We start from the raw sequence: 21,448 nt of genomic DNA, 5'->3' as shown, positions 1-21,448 counted from the left end.
CAAAGATGAAGGAGGAGGTAGCTGAGTTTGTTGCGAGATGCTTGGTATGTCAAAGGGTGAAGGGAGAGCACATTAGACCACAAGGTAAAGTTCAATTTTTAGATGTGCCAGAATGGAAGTGGGAGAGCATCTCCATGGGTTTTATTGTTAGCTTGCCGAGGACTCAGAAACGGAATAATATGATATGGGTAATTGTGGATAGATTAACGAAGTCACCACACTTTATTCCATTGAAAGATATGTGGAGTAAGGCGGAGTTGGCTAAGGCTTATATCAAGTATGTGGTGAAGCTTCATGGTGTGCCTAAAGATATTGTTTCTAATTGTGATTCGAGGTTTATATCTAAGTTATGGCAGGAGTTAGAATCATTGATGGGGACTCAGTTGAAGACGAGTACAACATTTCATCCAGTTACAGATGGACAGACTGAGAGGACTATTCAGACACTGGAGGATATGTTGAGAGATTTTGTGATGGAGTTTGGTGGATCATGGGAGGAGAGATTTGATTTGTTTGAGTTGTCTTATAATAATAGTTACCATGCTAGCATTAGCATTACACCTTTTGAGGTATTATATGGAAGGAAGTGCAGGAGTCCAGTCTGTTGGGATGATAAGGCAGATGCAGTAGTGTTGGGACCTGAAATGATTCAGGAAATGGTGGAGCAAGTTCAAGTAATTCGGCAAAAAGATGAGAGCTGCGCAAGATAGACAGAAGAGTTATGCGGATTTGAAGAGGAGTGAGATAGAGTTTGAGGTAGGAGACAAAGTGTTACTAAAAGTGTCTCCTATGAAGGGCGTGATGAGGTTTGGGAAGAGTGGTAAGTTGAGTCAGAAGTTCATTGCACTGTACGAGATCTTACACAGAGTTGGAGAGGTAGCTTATCAATTAGCACAACCTCCAGCTTTGGACAGAGTTCATAATGTATTTCATTTTTCGCAACTGAGAAAGTATGTGAGTGATCCTACTCATGTGTTAGAACCTGAGCATGTAGAGATAGATGAGCAGATGTCCTATGTTGAGATGCCTAAAGAGATATTGGACAAAAAAGTGAGAGAGACTCGGAATGCAGAGGCAACTTTAGTGAAGGTTTTGTGGACTAATCATAATGTGGAGGAAGCTACATGGGAAGTTGAAGCTGCTATGAGGGACAAGTAACCTAATATTTTTGTTTAATTTAGTTGGTTAGGGAGACTAACCCATTTTTTTAGGGGGATATGATGCAACACCTCACATTTTTATTGCATTATTGACGATAAGTTTAATAATTAGAGTGTGTTTTAACAGTTACTAATAAGTTGGGGTTTGGTTTTATTCGGCTATTGTTGAGTCCTTTGAGTGAACTTCGGGACGAAGTTCTATTTAGGGGGGAAGACTGTAATACCCCATATTTTAGTAGCATCTAAAATGGCTTTTAATGAATTCATTATGATATTTATAATTTATAATAAAAATAAGACAGAATAATTGAACAAACAAAATTAAATAATAAATAATTAGGTGACGGATTTGAGGTGGAGTATTTCTGATTATTCATTGTACTGCGTAATTGGATTCTAGCTGCTGAGGTAGGTTATCTACTCAACTTAAATGTGATTTTGTGTTAATTAATAAATTGATGTTATTTGGAATTGGATATTAATTATTGGATGATTGTTGATTATTATTGTTACTGTTAATCCACTGTTGAGTATTTCTTGTTGCATATAACTTTACGGAGTATTTATTGGGCATCTCGGAGTTATTATTGGGTCTCTCGGAGTAATTATTGGGTGTCTCGGAGTTATTATTGGGTGTCTCAGAGTTATGATTTGGTGTCTCGGAGATGTGATTGGGTGCCTCGGAGATGGGATTTGATTATTAAAACGTTGCATATCTTGTTTGCTATTATTATTTTATTGTATTCTTGTTGTTTAGATATTCCTACTCAACCGTTTGTTTGACACTATATTCGTAAAACATCTGTGATGAACCAATTATTGGGGAGCAGATTGACTGTCAGGTACTAAATATTAGCTAACGCGGAGCTTGGGACGTGAGGTGGATGATGATGGACCTTATAGAAGTCTAGCTCGCTTTTAAAGTTTATTAGATACTTCACTTATTTTATTTCCGCTGCGAGAATTGTATTAATTATTTCTATTAAGTCTTTGGTTAATTAAACTGTAATAAGGCTGTTTAACATTTATTTATTCAAAGTATTGTGGTTTGTTTTACTTTGTTATTCACTGCCTCGGGTAATCCGAGATGGTAACAACTTCTTTTATCTAGGAATGCCTAGTTAAGGCCCTTTGATAAATGAGGGTGTTACAACTGAAGAGAATCGGGTTTGGTGGGCTGCTCGAGATGAGGCTTAAAAAGTACCCTGTTGAACATGTACAACTGTTTTATGAAGCTTTTAACGATGGCAGCTATGTGTTTAGCGCTTCTGAAAGAGTTCAGGTTGACTAAGCATGATGTACATGTGTGGACCAAGGCCACCCGTGCCGCGTTCACCCGTGCGTTGTGTTGTTTGAGGCGGCGACACTTCTCCCACAGAATCTTGGTGAAGCAAAGCACGTCATGGGTCGTTATCGATTTAAAAGGCATTGAAACCGGTGAAAGGTTTGAACAAGCCTGCATTTGTGGAGTCGCCACCAATTTTTATGGAAAATTAGAACCGTTTGAATACTTCGCGCCATGTCAAGACACAAAGTAGTGACAAGAACTCTAAGAAATTCGTTACCCTTAGCATTCTATGTCTAGAATGACTCTCGCGATGCCAATGAATACAGATGTTCATTAATATCTGAGTAAGGGGTGAGGGTACGCATTAGGAAGCTCTTTATTTGAACACCTAATCCCGCCCGCTGACACGGCTGTCGCAACCTTAGCAAAAATAAACCAACCGGCTCTAACTAATATAGCAGAGGTAAGTCGGGTATCGTATTCCACAAGGAGGCTATTGTGTCTACTTGTTATTCTAGTCCGTCACGGTAATCAATTGGGGGGTGTTTGAGTTGTTTTCTAAACTAATAACCGAAAAAAAAGGCAAAGAGAGAGACAACGATAAAATTAATAAAGATGAGAGGATGTGATCAAAAATAGAGAGAAATGCTAGGATGTCAGTTCACCATGATATCACACAATTCTGCTAAAGGTAAGGTCAGTCGGTCTGATGTGAGAAGGGTAAAGGAAAGGTCCTACCGGTCCGCTATCTGCCCTAAAATACTACTAGCATAGCTTCCGCCCTCATTAGAGTAGTCTATTGTTCATCACAGGTCTATTCATTCAAATCTTCCGATCTAGGCCTAAAGTTTACCGGGTTAATTGATTTAGAAGCGTGCACTCAACTAAACAATTACAATTATATTGCTATGAAACAATTCGCACATGTAAACCTCCTAATCTAATTATAACATTATTGTTTTACTATCATGGCTCCCCTAATCCTAGCAACAAGGGATTTAGCAACTCATGGAGACGATAAAACAAACAAAGATTAATAGAGCAATAATAAACATTATAAAGAGATGATTAAGAAAAATAACATAAACTAATAACAAAACTAATTAAAAAAGAAATTAAAGGCAAGGATTAAAGGTATGCAAAAGAGAATTAAATTGAATAAAGAGAGTAACAGAGATTACAAAAGTTGAGATCCGGAAATATAGAGCAAAGTAACGTCGAACAAGATTCACACTGAAAAAATGAATGATTAAGAGCAAAGTATGTGATTAATGATAACCTAAACCACGAAACCGGGTCCAAGTCAAGTATGTCGACCATTTGGTCAAAGTCAAACCACGAAACATCTCTATTAGGACACTAGAGACGTTACGATGAACCCATGAACCATGTTTGGTTCAATCACGGGTTAGTCACACCAAGTCGATGTCAAGTCCAAGTTAAGAAGTTAGTTGAGTCGAGTCATAGCCCTTGTTAGGTCTAGGCCCCTCTCCCATGTGACCCCTTACAAGTGAGCCATTTAGCTCGTTTCCTGGGTCTACTTCTGTCTTCGAGTCAAGTTCGAGTCAAAGGTCAAGTCTGTGAGTCGAGTCCTTATTTGTGCAAGGGATTTTGACTCAATTATTGATTGGTTCGGGGTTTTTCTTATAGAAAGGCCACCTCAAACCCGAAAGAAAGCAATGGAAGCCGCCGTCACTAAGCTGTGTGAGACATTGGAATTGATGATAACTCGATTGGGAGCCATTGAGACAAAGATCAATGGGGAAAACGTTGTGACTACCTCACCAGAAATGACTGAATTAGAAAAACGTTACAAGCTCATTGAAGATCAACTGAAGCTCTCTCAGGGGGAGAGCATCCATTATGAGAACTCGAGGACCTATGCCCCGGTTCAAGATGAACTCCCTAAGAACTTTGTACTCACTGACATTCCAAAGTTTAAAGGAACGGAGGACCCTGTCCAACACATTCGATCCTTCAAAGAACACCTTGCCCTGAAAGGTGTACCTGCAAGTATGCTCTATGCCATCTTTGCTCAGTCTTTGAAGGAACTCCCAATGGCCTGGTTTTATAACCTTGAACTGAAAAACTACCCTACGTTTGAGGACATCACCGTAGAGTTTTGCAAACATTATGCTGATAACGCAGAGATCCAAACCACTATGTGGACTCTGGAAGTTATGATTGAAAAAGAAAAGGAAGGGTTCACTGATTTCCTGGCCCGATGGCGCGCAGAGAGCGTGAAGATAGCCAAGAAACCCGAAGCAACAGAAATGGTAGATAAATTTGTGAAGAATCTCCGACCCGTCTACTGTGATGTATTAAAGTATCAAAACTTTAGCTCTTTCAAATAATTGACAAGGTGTGGGGGAAAAATCGAAGATAACCTCCGAGCTGCTGAGATGGAGAAATAGAAGGGGTATATTGGGGCCTCCTTCTATAAATCAAAGGCACATGCTAGTGCCAACCATATTCAAGATATTTGCCTTACGGGAGGAACTTCCAAAAGGCCTCAACAATCTAGTCCAAGAGCATTTAGTGACATAGGGTGTACCTACACATGCGCCTTAGAAAGACTCATGGCCTAGGGGAAATTGTACCCCATTGGCCCAACTCCTGAACCACCGTTGGAACAACGAAATAAATGGTACAAGCCTGACGCATACTGTGCATACCATCAAGGCAAGGGACATGACATGGAAAACTGCTTCTGTCTCAAACATGAAATACAAGATATGATCGAGAGTGAAAAGCTCCCAATCCCGACGGTCAAACCCAACAACGTGACCAACCCATTTGGTGATCACACGAATTCCGTATTTGTCGAAGACAATATTGATATGACCCATTTGATCTGGCCCGTTTGTCGCCTTAAGGGTTACTTTGTAGGGAAGGAGTTCATTATTTGTTCAAAGTACCTTCCAAGTCCGAAAAACGAAGTTTGATTTGGGGATTTCGGTATCGACTGCACGCCATACATTCTCCAGAGTGAGGATGAAATCCATGGAATTTGGGACGATAATGAAGATGATATCTACCTTACCAAAGGAGATATTGTCCCGCGAACCCAAGATGAAATCTTGAAACTAAGGAAGGATGTCCTTGAGTCCAATCATTTGACTCGATCTGGGTGCCCCTACCGAGTTGAGAAGGCGAGCCACACTTCTATTGCCAAGGACGTTCCAGATAAGGGAATCCTCTTCAAGTTGATGACGGGGGAAGGATAAATGTTCAAGCTGGATGATGGTTCCGATTCTGAGTCTGAGTCTGAGTCCGAGTCTGATAAGAGTCATAAGTTTGAGTCTAAGGAGTCAGGTATCGAAGCCACCCCCTCCCAAGTCTTTCTTTTTAATGCACCCCTTTCTAATTCCGGTATCCCGGGGCCTGTCTCGGGTACCTCCATTGACTCGCCACTGACCTCTGATCCGTTGGCTCAAATGTTAGCGCATTTCGCGCAGTTTCAATTTAATAATAATAAGATGAACCAGTTTGCTTACGACTTATTTTATTTACATTGCAATTGAATTTTTGAAAATAATTGTTTTAGTAGTGACATTAAGAATGAGGCCGAAGGCGAGCAGGTTGAAGAAGAAGAAGAGGAGATAGAACCACCTCCACAATTGGTTAGAGAGTTAGAAGAATATGACCAAAGAAACTCAGTGATCGAAGATACCGAAACTATCAATGTAGGAACCACGCTAGAAATTCAGGAGCTTAAGATAGGAACTACCTTTGATCCCGTAGAGAGACAAGGATTTGTTGACCTTCTGGGTGAGTTCAAAGATGTTTTCTCATGGTCTTAGAAAGACATGTCGGCAATTGATAGGGAAATTGTAGAGCACATGATTCCAATGAAACCAGGGTTCAAACCAGTAAAGCAGAAGCTGCGCAGAATGCGTTCGGAGTGGTCTTTAAAGGTTAAGGACGAAATTGATAAACAGTTCAATGCCGGGTTCATCAAGGTGTCAGAGTATTCTGATTGGGTCGCCAATGTAGTGCCAGTACCGAAAAAAGATGGTAAGGTTCGCGTGTACGTGGACTTTTGGGATCTGAACAAAGCTTGTCCGAAGGACGAATTTTTGTTACCTCACATCGATATCTTGGTTGGCAATACCGTAAATCATGCATTACTATCCTTCATGGATGGATATACCTATTACAACCAGATAAAAATGGCCGAGAAGATATGCATAAGACAGCGTTTACGTCACAATGGGGAACCTATTGTTACACAGTAATGCCTTTCGGTTTGATAAATGTCGGGGCAACGTACCAGAGAATAGCAACGATGTTGCTATATTATATGATGCACAAAGACGTTGAAGTTTATGCAGATGACATGATATTCAAGTCAAGGGAACGTAGTGGCCATCTTGAGGCGCTACGAAAATTATTTGAAAGATTGCGAAATTACAACATGAGACTGAATCCGCAGAAGTGTGCTTTCGGGGTCACCTCTGGCAAACTATTGGGTCATATCGTTAGCCACCGTGGCCTCGAACCAAGAAACAAATTCGAGGTTTCCTTGGAAGAGTTCAATACATAAGCCGTTTCGTCGCGAAGTTGACGATGATTTGTGAGCCAATCTTTAAGAAACTAAAGGTCGGAGAACACGTTATGTGGAATGATCAGTGTTAGGCCGCGTTCGATAAAATAAAGGAAGTGTTATCTTCTCCGCCATTTTTTTGCCCACCAGTAGCCGGGCCGCCGTTATCACTGTATTTAACTGTTACCAATACAGCGATGGGGGCTATGTTAGCCCAAACAGTTGACAAAGAAGAATGAGCTATTTAATACATCAGTAAAAAGTTCTTAGACTATGAAGTAAAGTATACACCTCTTGAAAAGACATGTTTAGCCTTATCTAGGCAACGAAGAAATTAAGACATTACATGCTTAGCTACAGTGTGAGTGTCTACTCTAAAATGGATCTGATCAAGTACTTGTTTGAAAAACCAGTGATTAATGGAAGAATGTCGAGATAGACCCTCATGTTATTAGAATTCGATCTCAAGTATGTACCTTTGAAAGTGATGAAGGGCAGGGCAGTTGCCGATTTCCTTGCCTACAATCCAATCGAACAAACAGAATACGTCGACACTTGGTCATTTCCTGACGGAGACGTGATTCACGTCGAGAATGACGTATGGCATTTGTATTTCGATGGAGCATCGAACTACATGGGATATGGAGTGGGAATTCTTCTTATCTTGCCGACAGGCAAACATGTGCCTGTATCCATCAAGATGTATTTCAATGGCACGAACAATGCCGCTGAATATAAAGAATGTTTGCTTGGTCTACGCAGTGCTCTTGACTTGGGTGTAAAGAAGTTGTTACTACATGGAGGCTTGTCCCTTGTGATCAATCAAGTGGGTGGGTCATGGAAAATTAAGAGCCAAAGTTTTGCCCTATATGAAACCGGAATCGAAGAATTGGAAAAGTACTTTTAGGATATTCAATATGTTCACCTCCCGAGAGAGGAAAATCAGTTTGTAGATGCGTTGTCCAGGCTAGCTGCCTTGATCAACATTCCCTACCAGATAGACAGTTGGTCGGACTCACTTGGAGCTTAATTTTCGGTTAATTGTCGTTAGGAGCACCTAGACCAAAACAATATTTATAACTTCACAAAAAACTCTTACTATTAGTAAAGAGGTAAGTAAAGGTCGGATCCCAAGGGACGGGTATTGATATAGGATTTTTGATTGCAAGTAGCGGTGTCTAGGGGTGTCATGATTTGGGTTGAGATAAGAAGATCACTAAACTAAATAGCAATAAAAGTAAACAAGCAATATGATTAAAATGAGATGTAAACAATTGATTAAAAGCACTAGGGTGTCATGGGGTCATAGGGGATTCATGGGAATTGATCATACAAACATATTCTCAAATTATAAGCAAGCAATTATTGTTGTGATGGATCGAGTTGGTTTATATCTTACATTCCTAGGAAGGTTTGGGTCCCGGAGCCAAATCGATTAGATTGTACAACACCTACAAGTCGACTTAATCCTCCCTACTCAACTATATGCATGGTCTAATGAGACTCGAGTTGGTTTATGTCTTACAAGTCTCATTGAAAAGGTAAGTGCTGGGTAAAAAATGCAAGGATTCATAGGCTCGCATTTCATCAAACATAACATGTGCATAAGTTGAGATTACGACAAGCAAGCAAATAAATTATGAAAACATAATAAATTAAGCATGAATCATCCCTCATGTTGGTTTCCCCTAATTACCCATTAACCCTAGTTAAGGAAACTACTCACTCATTGTCAAGTTTAGCATGTTAACAAGGTTGCCAATCATATTAACAAAGCAAAACATGATGAATAAATGAAGATGATTAACAATAATTTAAAAGAGATTAAGAGAATTATACCTACTAATGATTCCAATATAAAGCTAAGAACAATAGAAGTACTTGATGAATGATTGGAAGGTTGTCAATCTCCCAACAATAACCCAATAATCTTCAATTACCCAAAATAAAAGATGAACAAAAGAGAAATTAAGGAAATGAGATTTGTATTAATATTTGATTAGAAGTTGATTACAAGATTAAGAAGAGATTAGAATGATATAAACTACACTAAAGACTGATAAGAAGAACATGATTAATCTAATGGGGTATTTATAGTGGGGATTAGGTACACAAATTAGGGTTTACTAAGGGCTTAAATGACGATTAAGTCATTGAGGAATCGCTCCTCTCAGAAAAAGATGCGGGTCTCCTTTTTGCCGGTCTTCCAAAAATATGCGCATCTTTCATAGAGCAAGAAGAGGATGTGTGGGCCTGTAAGACAATCCGAGCGTCCAAGGGTCGGGACGAGCGGATTCTTCGGTGGCTGGACCGGCGGATTTGATGCTTGGACTAGCGGATTAGGGCATGGTTGGACGGGCGTCCCTATGGCAAAGACGCTCGGTTCGTTGCAGTCTTGGACGGGCATCTTTATGGTTGGCGAACGTCTTTCGTCACAGCCTTCCTTTTCTTCTTTTCTTCCTCTCTTCTTCCAATAATCCTCCGGGATTTAGTCGGGGATGCAAGGATTTCTTAATCATTGCCCATCTACTATAATATGTACAAAGCCCTTCTAGTCTTGTATTCTCTTTGATGTTTGGTCATTAGATTCAATCAATTTAGCTCTATTTTGCCATGAAAATGCAAGGTTTACACTCCTCTCCTACCAAGGAAACAAAACCTTAATGAATATGCAAAACAAAGGACTAAAGATAGTAAATGACCCAAATATGCACTAAAAAGCATCGGAACGAGGCTAATTCGGGGACTAAATATGCTAAAATGATGGTCACATCAAATATCCCCAAACTGAACCTTTGCTCGTCCCGAGTAAAGAGGTGACCAAACTAGGACCCTTATTTAAACTATCCTACTAATATAGCCGACATGAGACAATTAGCGGGTCTCACTCCGCCCCTTCAACTCACAACAAGACAACCATGAGGTAAGATGCCTTCTTGCAAGGCAAAGTGGGTCTTGCCAAAATGGCGATACATGCAAATATTAAAGCACACAAAATCAAGTAATGGATGCGTCTACAAAATAATAGCCACTTTCCTTATCTATGTGACGGAAATTATCTACAAGGGAAGCAATTCAAGGGTACACACTCCTTCATAGATACAATTTCTTCAAACTACTAAGCCTAGAAGGATACCAATAAATCACCTCCATGTTGTGTCAAGCTATGGTACCTTTGTCCTCAATCGTTAAATTCTTTTGTCAAGAATAGACTCCCTATGGTGTTAGAAACACTGGAGGATCGCGGAATTCCTCCTCTTGCCTAAACAAGAAGAAGGGTCGTCCCCTCTCTACCATGCACAAAAGTGGATACGATGGATAAAGGGATCATTTGTATTTGAGTTTCATTTGGGAGTTTGCTTGTTGTTGTTGTTTTTCCCCCCAATTTCTTGTGGCATATAAAATTTGAGAACATTTTCTTTTGCCATTTCTTTTTATGTTTGGCATTTCAATACTTGACAATTTTTCAAGTTTTTGCATTTTCTTTTGAACATTTTCAAAGTCACCCCGTATGTAGTGAGGGTGCTTATATTTGAAGCCTAGGAGTTTTTATTTTTGTTACTCCTCTTTTCTTTTAATGCATTTTTCAAACTTTTTCTTTTCTTTTCTTTTCATTTCTAGAACTCAAACTTTGAATAATTTCTTTTTGTGCCCATTCCCTTTTATGACAAAATGTATGGTAGAACATGGATGAATGATGGTTGCATGGTTTCAAGGGTCACCTTGGAATAAACGGTAGCCAAGGAGTTATCACACCACAAGGTACTCTTGACTAGGCCTTAATCCATGGGTCAAAGGATACTAGAATGACACATCCTAGGGTGTTTTACAAGTATTCTAACAAGTAAAGTCTTAAGAAGAAAAAGCATCTACTAGGGCCTATATACACTTGTCAAGCTTCTCAAGTAGACGGTTTCACAAAATTTTTCTAACATGCAAACTACATGCCATGATGCAACTAACATTTATACATCCTAATGCATATGATTCTACCAACTAGTATGCCAAATAATCTAAATGCAATCCTAAATTCACATTGTTTTTACCGCATCAATCAAAATAAAGCCACGTAGTCATTAACATAAAGAGGAAAAAGGAGATTGGAAAGATCATACCATGCAGTCTTCAATATCCTCATGTCTCGGATGTGGCGTAGTCAATCAATGTGAACAAGGATGAACAAACACAATATATACAAAACAATATATACAAGACTACACTAAAAAGGAAATGAACATGTTTTTGATTTTTTTTCAATTTTTCAGTTTTTTTGGATTTTTGAATAAAAGTCAAGTTAGAATTTCCCATCCCCACACTAGTATGGGCATTGTCCTCAATGACCAATACGATAGGAAATTATGCAAGCATGATGCATGATTTCTAAACTAAATGCAAACTATACTAAGCTACACTACATGATGCATGTGTTTTTGTTATGGCAGAGAGCATAATTTAAATTAGCTCCCGATGCATATGCATGGACTTCCCCAAACCAAAATAGATATTATTTCTAACGTCTTGAATTTCGGAGTAGTTCATGCACATGGAATGCAATGCATGAAACTATAAATTGTCATTTTGGATTTTACAAGTTGGGAACAATAAAAAGAACACATTAATGAAGCCAAGGTGTTAATCCTCCATGTTGCTAGGACTCCACAAACAAATGATAAAAAAAAAATAAAGAAAACAAAAGAAGTAGACAAACCATAAGAGGGGTGAAAGAGTGTAGGAGCCTCCAAGGTTTGCTAATCCTCCATCATATCATCATTATCATCATCTTCTTCCATAGATGTGGAATCATCTCCACTCCCACTTTCACTTCCTTGCTCTTCCTCACTTTCTTCTTCCTCTTCTTGAGCTTCTTCTTCTTGAACATCTTCTTGAACCTCTTCTTCTTCACCTTCTTCATCAACACCATCACCATCAACATTCTCCTCTCCATCCGGTCTTCCACCACTAGAGGTGCTAGGAAACAAAACTTCACTATCCGTCCAACCAAGCAAAGGACATGATGGATTAAGAAGTCCTTGCCGAGCTAGATGTAGGAGGGGTGGATATTGGGTCTTGTAAGCATCCACTCTATCATTGTAAGCTTGCTTGTGCATTTTCCTCATGAGTAGAGTCATGTAATCATTTCCTACCTCGACATCCTTGGGTTTGAACTCTTGATACTCAAATGGGTAGGGTGGTGTGATAATGGAGGAGGAGGGCTCGTCAATCTCGCGTCTTTGTTGTTGAATAATATACTCGGTCTCCTCAGAGAGTGGAAGACAGTAGTTCGGTCGGTGAACACTCAATCGGCAAATCTTTGAAGGCTAGGTGAAGGATCTAGCTTCATTGGTTAACCACCCATATTTGGTGTCAAGAGGATCATGCTTGACCCACTTAAACTTGTGAATCATGGTATCCATGTCAATGAGATGACCTCCTTTAACCGCCACATAAGTGTTGTCTTTGTTGAAATTTGGGTTAAAGTGCTTGGCCAAATGGGTAACTAGTCCTCCATTTACAATGAAAGCGGTGCCCTCTTTACCACAATCGACATTAAGCCATCGTTCAACCAAAAGTCTTAGAGCATTATATGGCTTATTATATTCCCTTCCTATGTTTAAGGCCGACTCAAGAAGAACATAATCGAGCTTGGTAAGATGATTAGTGCCATTTCTTGCTATCAAAGTATTCCCATTGACCTTATGCCACACTACAATGCCCGGATGGTGGAGTAATAGAGCACGACAATCATGAAAGCGCACAAATTTCTTTCCGGAAATTGCCTCCCAAAGAGGAGCGGGGTCATACTTGTCGGGGATCTTTGTATATTTCAGAGTTGTGCTAAGCCCTAAAATCTTACTCAATTCGCCATAAGTGATGCGTCTATCAACATTTGCAAGACGAAACTCGATGTGGGTTCTAGTCTCCACCCTTGTGACTTTCAAGGAACTCAAAAATTCCAAGGTGAGGGAGGGGTATGTCAATTCTTTCATGGTAAACAATTTACCCAATCCCATAGCCTCAAAGAAGGTTTTGGTTTGTTCAAGAACACCCAACTTTGTCAAAGCATCTTCACAAATAAATTATGTAGGCATAATGGTATTCTTAGCAAAGAGAACAAATTTATCCCTATGAGAGTCGGAAGTGAAAATTACCTCCGAAGAATTCGATAATTGCTCAATGACCGGAGTTGTTGATGTTGTAGCTTCCATAGGGAGACCTTGTTGAACCTCCAACCTTGCCTCATGGACGACCAATGCCTTTGACGATTGTTTTGCTTGAAGAGTTTGTTGCCTTTTTTAAAGTGTCTTCTTTGGGGGTGCCTTGTTACCTCCATTAGTTCTTGCCTTTCTTGATTACACCAAAGAAAGATTGAAATCTTCAATTTTTAGTTATGCCCAAATCGATTTAAGATGAAAGAATGTTGCTTTGTATCTTAAAAATCGACTCAAAGGTTGAATATTTTGGTGTTTGAATCAATTTTTGTTGCAAAAGGAGTGATTAATTTTTGTTGTGAGGAAGTTTGGATTTGATTTTGTTGAATTTGGTTGAGGAAATTTGGTTTTGTTGATGTAGAGGATGGGGGTTTTTGGGGTTTTGGGTTTTAGGTAGTGTTTGAATGTAGAAGAAATGAAAATGAATGAGGTAAAGGGTTTAAGAGACCCGTTATATTTGAAATAGCAGCAGGGGACGAGCGGACCAAGGACTGGGACGCTCGGATTCTTCGCGTTTTGTCTCAGGAAAGAACGTCCGAGCGTCTTTTAGCAAAGACGAGCGAATTCTTCAATTTGAGACGAGCGTCTTCCTGGATGGACGCTCTGATTCTGTTACAGGAAGAAGCTTTAAAAATCAACAGCAGAAAGACGAGCGTCTTCTCTATAAGACGAGCGTCCAGAATCAGACGAGCGGATTCTTAATAGGGACGCTCGGATTCTGTGACAGACCAATTTTTTAAATTCTGCAGCTCTGCCAGACGAGCAGATTGCATCTTGGACACTCGGATTCTTTCTTGTCCACACGGATTAAGGTCCATCCGTGGGTACTGCATAACCCGCAACATTTTTATTCTTCAATTCTCGTGTTCTTCATTGTAGCGGCATTACAAAGGCATGAATAGCCTAGGCAATTGCTATCCCCACACTAAGTCAAAGCACTACACATTAATGAAATTATAAGTCCCTCCCTCACTTCTCTCAAAATGATGAATATCTTGATTAAGGCACAAAAATATAAGTCCAAAAATGACATAAATGCAATGTAAAAATTTAAATGCAAGTTAGGGAGTTAGAAAATTTACAAATGGTGGTTTAGGGAGGACTCCACCAAACTCTCATCCAATATGAGATGTCAAGGGGGCATGTTCAAGGTGTTGTTGATGTTACTCAACACCTTGAAGAAGTAGTCGAAAGCTTGTTCATTGTCATGATAAAGGTCCTCAATAGATCTTTGCACTTGTTGTTCTCCGTGATGGTCTTGGTTCATAGCATTACCAATGTAGGGATTGAATATCCCTTTGAACTCATCATCCGAAAGACCGCAAACTTCATCTACTTGATCATTAAATATTTCATGAGTTGATAGAGACAACTCTCCTCCTTTCTTGTTTTGGCCAATGAGGCCATCCTCTTCACTTGTCATGGGTGAGATTTTCAAGCTCTCTTTTTTGCTATTTCCTTGCTCTTTTGATGGAGCATTATCAACTTTCTTTTTCCATTGGATTCCGACTTCTTCTTATCATCCTTCCGGCTATAGTGATCAACCATAAAGCATGGTTCATGCAAACGGGGAGCTCTCATGGTCTTGTCAAGATTGAAAGTTATGGTCTCGTCTCCCACTTCTAGAGTAAGCTCTCCGTGCTTCACATCTATCACCGCACCCGCGGTGTGCAAGAAAGGTCTACCTAGGATGATCGGAATATTGGAGTGTTCTTCCATGTCAATAATGACAAAGTCCACCGGAATGAAGAATTTGCCGATTCTCACGGGAACATCTTCCCATATCCCTAACGGTGTCTTCGTCGATCTATCGGCCATTTGGAGTGTGATGTTAGTACATTTAAGCTCTCCCATCCCTAGCCTTTTACTAACCGAATACGGCATAACACTCACGCTTGCTCCTAGATCACACAAAGCCTTATTTATCGTGGTGTCGCCAATAGTACTAGGTATTGAGAAGCTTCCCGGGTCTTTAAGTTTCGGAGGTTAATTCCCTTGAAGGATTGAACTACTCACCTTGGTGAAGGCGATAGTTTCAAGCTTCCGGATCGACTTCTTTTTCTTAAGGATGTCCTTTATATACTTTGCATAGGCCGGCACGTGATTGATTAATTCCGTAAAAGGAATCGAGACTTCCAAATTCTTCACAATTTCCATGAATTTTCCAAGTTGGTAATCAAACTTAGGCTTAGCTTGACGACTTGGGAATGGAAGTCTAATCATGATGGGCTCTTTCTCCTTGGCCTTTTCTTATCTTTTCTTTGAAACTTCTTCTTTTGTTGGTTCATCTTCCTTAGAGTTTTGCACAACTTCTTCTTTATCACTAGCTTCCACAACTTCATCCTCAACTTGCTTCTTTGGTCCTCCATATCTCGTACCACTCCTCAAGTGAATGGCACTAACTGTTTCATGTCTTGGGGGATTACCTTGAGGTGGTAATTGCCACTTTTGTCTTTGAGAGTTTGAAGATGCTAGTTGGGTCAATTGAGTTTCCAACATTTTTGTGTGGGCTAGGATGTTTTTGATGGTGATGTCCTTTGCTTGGCTATCTTTTTGCATTTGAGTGAAAAATTCTTGTTGATTCTTTTGCATTTGGAGGACCGCTTTTTGAACATCAAAACCTTGGTCATTTTGTTGATTGTATGGAGTTTGATTTTGGTAACCTTGGTTTTGGTTGAAAAAGGGTCTTTGATTTTGGTTTCTCATGGGAGGTGGGTTGTATGTTTGTTGAGGGTTTTGAACATTTTGGCTTTTGTATGAGAGATTTGGGTGGAAATTGGTGTTTTCATTGTAATAGTTGGAATAAGGGTACCACTCTTGTATGCTTGAAAAGCATCCACTTGTTCATTTGTTCCCTTACATTCACTTTGGTCATGTCCTAAAGTTCCTCAATTCTCACATATCCCACTTGGGATTGATGAAGATGCTACCATGGCATTAACATGATGCTTTGGTGATTTTGAGGCTTCTTCAAGTTTAGCCATAGCCTTCTCAGACTTTAAGTTGATGGTATCAATGTGAGCACTAAGTTGAGCACCCAATTGAGTAATAGAGTCCACTTCATGATTTCCTCCTCTAGTAGCCTTGCGAGGTCTACTATATTGTGAATTATGGAACGCCATTTCCTTAATCTTGTTCCAAGTTTGATTATCGTCAACTTCGGTGAACATACCATTTGATCCCATGTTGAGAATGTTTCTTGAGTCTTCATAAAGACCATTCCAAAATTGTTGTACCAAGAACAACTCGCTAAGTCCATGATGAGGACATGAGCGAAAAATTCCTTTGAACCGCTCCCAAGCTTTATACAAAGATTCTTCATCCCTTTGCTTAAAACCCGTAATTTGAGCTCTTAGCATGTTAGTCTTTTCCAGAGGGTAGAATTTTTTGTAGAAAGCTAGAGCCAACTTCTTCCAAGAGTCAATTCCAAGAGTAGCCTTATCAAGGCTTTTCAACCATTGTTTTGCGGTGCTGATTAGAGAAAAAGGACATAAGACCCATCGAATTTGGTCTTGAGTCACACCGGTTTGTGAAATCGCATCACAATAGTCACAAAAAGTTTCCATGTGCGAGTGAGGGTCTTCACTAGGCATCCCCCCAAATTGGCTTCTTTCGACTAATTGGATAAATGCGGATTTAGCAATGAAATTTCCGGTTAAGTGTTGTGGTTTGGGAGTACCATTGTGTAGGTTCTCCTCGGTTGGTACAGAATGTGATGAAAATTAAGGCATTGTGGGTTGATTTTGTGATTAATTTGGTGTTGGGTTCTCCTCACCTTCTCTTGCAAAAGGGTTGATGAACTCAATAGTATTTGGTTGAATATCTATAACCTCACCAATACCTCTCAAAGTACCTCTAGCAAGTCTTCTATTGGTTATCAAAGTCCTTTCAATTTCGAGATCAATGGGTAACAAGTTACCTTGTGATATTCTAGATATGCAAAATATCAAACAACTTGAAAACAATTAGAACAAACCTTGAGGAGTTTTACTTCCCCAAGGCAAAGAAAGACACAACTAATAACAATCTAAGAAAATAAAGTTAACACTGTCCCCGGCAACGGCGGCATTTTTGGTCGGACTCACTTGGAGATTAATTTTCGGTTACATGTCGTTAGGAGCACCTAGACCAAAACAATATTTATAACTTCACAAACAACTCTTAATATTAGTAAAGAGGTAAGTAAAGGTCGGATCCCAAGGGACGGGTATTGATGTAGGATTTTCGATTGCATGTAGCGGTGTCTAGGGGTGTCACGATTTGGGTTGAGATAAGAACATCACTAAACTAAATAGCAATAAAAGTAAAAAAGCAAGATGATTAAAATGAGATGTAAACAATTGATTAAAAGCACTAGGGTGTCATGGGGTCATAGGGGATTCATGGGAATTGATCATACAAACATATTCTCAAATTATAAACAAGAAATTATTGTTGTGATGGATCGAGTTGGTTTATATCTTACAATCACAGGAAGGTTTGGGTCCCGGAGCCGAATCGATTAGATTGTACAACACCTACAAGTGGACTTAATCCTCCCTACTCAACTATATGCATGGTCTAATGAGACTCAAGTTGGTTTATGTCTTACAAGTCTCATTTAAAAGGTAAGTGATGGGTAAAAAATGCAAGGATTCATAGGCTCGCATTACATCAAACATAACATGTGCATAAGTTGAGATCACAACAAGCAAGAAAATAAATTATGTGAAAATATTAGATTAAGCATGAATCATCCTCCCATGTTGGTTTCCCCGAATTACCCATTAACCCTAGTTAAGGAAACTACTCAATCATTGTCAAGTTTAGCATGTTAACAAGGTTGTCAATCATATTAACAAAGCAAAACATGATGAATAAATGAAGATGATTAACAATAATTAAAAAGGGATTAAGAGAGTTATACCTACTAATGATTCCAAAATAAAGCTAAGAATTATAGAAGTACTTGATGAATGATTGGAAGGTTGTCAATCACCCAACAATAACCCAAATAATCTTCAATTACCCAAAATAAAAGATGAATAAAAGAGAAATTAAGGAAATGAGATTTGTATTAATATTTGATTAGAAGTTGATTACAAGATTAAGAAGATATTAGAATGATATAAACTACACTAAAGATTGATAAAAAGAACATGATTAATATAATTAGACTAATGGGGTATTTATTGTGGGGATTAGGTACACAAATTAGGGTTTACTAAGGGCTTAAATGACGATCAAGTCCTTGAAGAATCGCTCCTCTCAGAAAAAGATGCGGGTCTCCTTTTTGCCGGTCTTCCAAAAATATGCGCATCTTTCATGTAGCAAGAAGAGGACGTATGGGCCTGTAAGACAATCCGAGTGTCCAAAGGTCGGGACGAGTGGATTCTTGGGTGGTTGGACGGGCGGATTTGATGCTTGGACGAGCGGATTGGGGCGTGGTTGGACGGGCGTTCCTATGGCAAAGACGCTCGGATCTTTGCAGTCTTGGACGGGCGTCTTTATGGTTGGACGAGCGTCCTTCGTCACAGCCTTCCTTTTCTTCTTTTCTTCCTCTCTTCTTCCAATAATCCTCCGGAATTTAGTCGGGGATGCAATGATTTATTCATCATTGCCCATCTACTATAATATGTACAAAGGCCTTCTAGTCTTGTCTTCTCTTTGATGCTTGGTCATTAGATTCGATCAATTTAGCTCTATTTTGCCATGAAAATGCAAGGTTTGCACTCCTCTCCTACCAAGGAAACAAAACCTCAAAGAATATGCAAAACAAAGGACTAAAGATAGTAAATGACCCAAATATGCACTAAAAAGCATAGGAACGAGACTAATTCGGGGACAAAATATGCTCAAATGATGGTCACATCAACAGTATGCCAATATGTGTCGAATGAAGATCGTCACCTGCCTATGTGAATGCAATCGATGATGCCGAGGAAGGTGAAACCGAACCCTGGTACACAGCCATTTTGAAATTCAAGTAAAGTGGAGAATATCCTCCCGACCTTGAGACGCATGGGTAGCGCGCTCTGCGAATGTTATCCGCCTAATTCATCAGGACCGATGATGGGCAATTGTACCAGAAGACGGCTCAAGGTGTTTTGTTGCGATGCATCGATAAGCCGACATCTGAAAAGGTTATGGAGGAAGTCCATGACGGTGAATGTGGGCCATACATGAATGCCCATATGTTAGTCTGTAAGATTATAAGGCTTGTTTATTATCGGAAAACGACGAAAACAGATTTTTGCAAGTATGTCAGGCACTGTCACAATTGCCAGATATTCGCAAATGTGAAGCATGTGGCACCTTCTATGTTATACACCATGATGTCACCCTGGCCAATTTCAACCCGGGGAATCAACATCATTGGAAAAGTAAACCCATCAGGAACTGGAGGGCACTGTTTTATTCTTGTTGCAATTGGGTACTTCACAAAGTGGGTGGAGGCTAAGTTTTACAAAGTGCTAAAAGCGAAGCAAGTAGCATAGTTCATTCAGAATGACATCATTTGCCGGTACAGAGTACCACATGAGTTCATCAGTGATCATGGAACCCATTTTCAAGCACAGGCTGCAGTTATACTTGAAAAGTATAAAATCAAACATCACAAGTCATCATCATACAGACCACAGACGAATGGTGTGGTAGAGGCTGCTAATAAAACAGTTACAGTCATTTTAAGTAAGATGTCTGACAAATATAGGGAGCGGCCACAAAAGATACCATTCGCATTATGGGGGTATAAAACATCAATCAGAACAGCCACGGGAGCAACCCCATATAACTTGGTATATGGAATGGAAGCGGTTCAACTAGTTGAGCTAGAAGTACCATCCTTAAGGATCCTACTGGAAAGCCAGGTTCCTGATGTAGATTAGGTTCAAGCAAGATATGACTCACTCTTTATGCTTGATGAGCGGTGTTTGAATGTGTTGTATCATGTCCAACTCTATCAGAAGAGGATAGAGAGAGCTTTTAAGAAGAAGGTGAAACCACGAGGGATCAACGAAGGAGACTTAGTTCTCAAGTCAGTCGGAGATTTTTTACTAATTTACCCGAGGGGTAAGTTTAAACCAAATTGGGCATGCCCTTATTTGGTAAAGAAGTTTTTGTCAGAATGCGCTGTTCGATTAACATATTTGTATGGAAATGACTTCAAAAATCCTACGAATTCGGACCAGCTGAAGAAATACTATCCTTGATAGCCTCATTCTCAAATGGTATGAAATAATTTTTGGATTGCAAATATTTTTAGAATAAATTGTGAGTTGTTTATCAACACTGCATTTTATGTGAAAACTACGGACTCGTTTTGATTCTATTGCAAAGCAGATACGTAGGCAACTCTTAGTTAAGAGTACAACTGAAACATGTAAAACAAAAATGAAATTTTTGATGCAGAAAATGGGGATTTTTAATAAATAATAAGTTTTTATTTATTCTAAATTCCGGGCGAAGCCCGTTACAATATTTTATTTCGGGCGAAGCCCATCACACACAACTTAAAAAGAAAAGCACACAAACAGTTATAGTAATAGTAAATAGTAATGTCAAAGACTACTCTTTGCCACCCTCAGCCGGGCCGCACGCCCCACCACGACGAGACGAAGTCTCACCCATCATCACTCGGGCTCTTTTCTTCGGAAGAATCATCGATTCTTCACGAGGGCCCAATCTGTCTTTCACACTAGGTCGAGGACCAAGTCTTTCGGCAAGTGTCAACCCACTTTAACTCCTCGAACCTTACCTCTTCCACACATCTGAAACCAAAGAGTCAGTCCTAGGAGTCGAGTCGGTCTCTCTTTCAGACCTAGATGAAATCAGAGTCGTCCCAGTAATGAATCCTCAGTTCTTCATCACTTTCTCATGATATTTGTAGTCAATGGCTTCATCCTTATAAATCTCCTTTCAGGCCTTGAAAGAAGGCTCAATAGTCCACTGCAAGTAAGAGGGTGATACCCAAGTAGAAGCAAATGGCCAAGTGATATGCCAAATGGTCCTCCGAGTCCAAGATTTCAACCATACGTTGCACCTCGCAAGAGTCACCTCTACAGCATGGCCGTGAGTGGGCTCAACGGCAAGAATACGCTGCTGACGACCGACCTGTCAAAGAACACGGTCCGGGGAGATATGGGTGGACCACTCCAAGCCCAAAAGAGTGATATGTCTAGTTCTATCGGTTTCAGACAAGCCAGTGACTGCAGTAAGGCGGAGCCAAGGTATGGCCCATCTAACATGTAACCGAGCATTGGCAGAA

General features: G+C 39.8%; 2 protein-coding genes and 1 non-coding gene across 3 annotated transcripts; all 3 read left to right on the top strand.

Annotated features, from left to right (window-relative positions):
- Window positions 1-690: 690 nt before the first annotated feature.
- Window positions 691-1,158, top strand: LOC141630566 (uncharacterized). The gene has a single exon (XM_074443358.1). The coding sequence runs from the start codon at window positions 691-693 to the stop codon at window positions 1,156-1,158; it is 468 nt and encodes a 155-aa protein (XP_074299459.1).
- A 6,323-nt stretch (window positions 1,159-7,481) lies between these two features.
- Window positions 7,482-20,069, top strand: LOC141630565 (uncharacterized). The gene is made up of 4 exons (XM_074443357.1): window positions 7,482-7,891; window positions 19,085-19,144; window positions 19,247-19,615; window positions 19,712-20,069. The coding sequence occupies exons 1-4, from the start codon at window positions 7,482-7,484 to the stop codon at window positions 20,067-20,069; spliced, it is 1,197 nt and encodes a 398-aa protein (XP_074299458.1).
- LOC141637066 (small nucleolar RNA R71) lies at window positions 16,456-16,562 on the top strand. Its single transcript, XR_012541629.1, has one exon. It is a non-coding gene; the product is annotated as a small nucleolar RNA R71 (small nucleolar RNA).
- Window positions 20,070-21,448: the final 1,379 nt, after the last annotated feature.

Source organism: Silene latifolia, chromosome Y (genome assembly GCF_048544455.1).
Source record: "Silene latifolia isolate original U9 population chromosome Y, ASM4854445v1, whole genome shotgun sequence".
Taxonomy (NCBI): domain Eukaryota; kingdom Viridiplantae; phylum Streptophyta; class Magnoliopsida; order Caryophyllales; family Caryophyllaceae; genus Silene; species Silene latifolia.
This window is presented reverse-complemented; position numbering and strand designations above follow the sequence as displayed.

Coding starts and splice junctions, on each gene's coding strand:
- LOC141630566 (XM_074443358.1), top strand. CDS start 691: ATGAGAGCTGCGCAAGATAGACAGAAGAGTTATGCGGATTTGAAGAGG.
- LOC141630565 (XM_074443357.1), top strand. CDS start 7,482: ATGAAGGGCAGGGCAGTTGCCGATTTCCTTGCCTACAATCCAATCGAA. Junction 7,892..19,084: donor GGAATCGAAGAATTGGAAAA/GTACTTTTAGGA, acceptor TGTCGAATGAAG/ATCGTCACCTGCCTATGTGA. Junction 19,616..19,711: donor TTTATTCTTGTTGCAATTGG/GTACTTCACAAA, acceptor TTGCCGGTACAG/AGTACCACATGAGTTCATCA.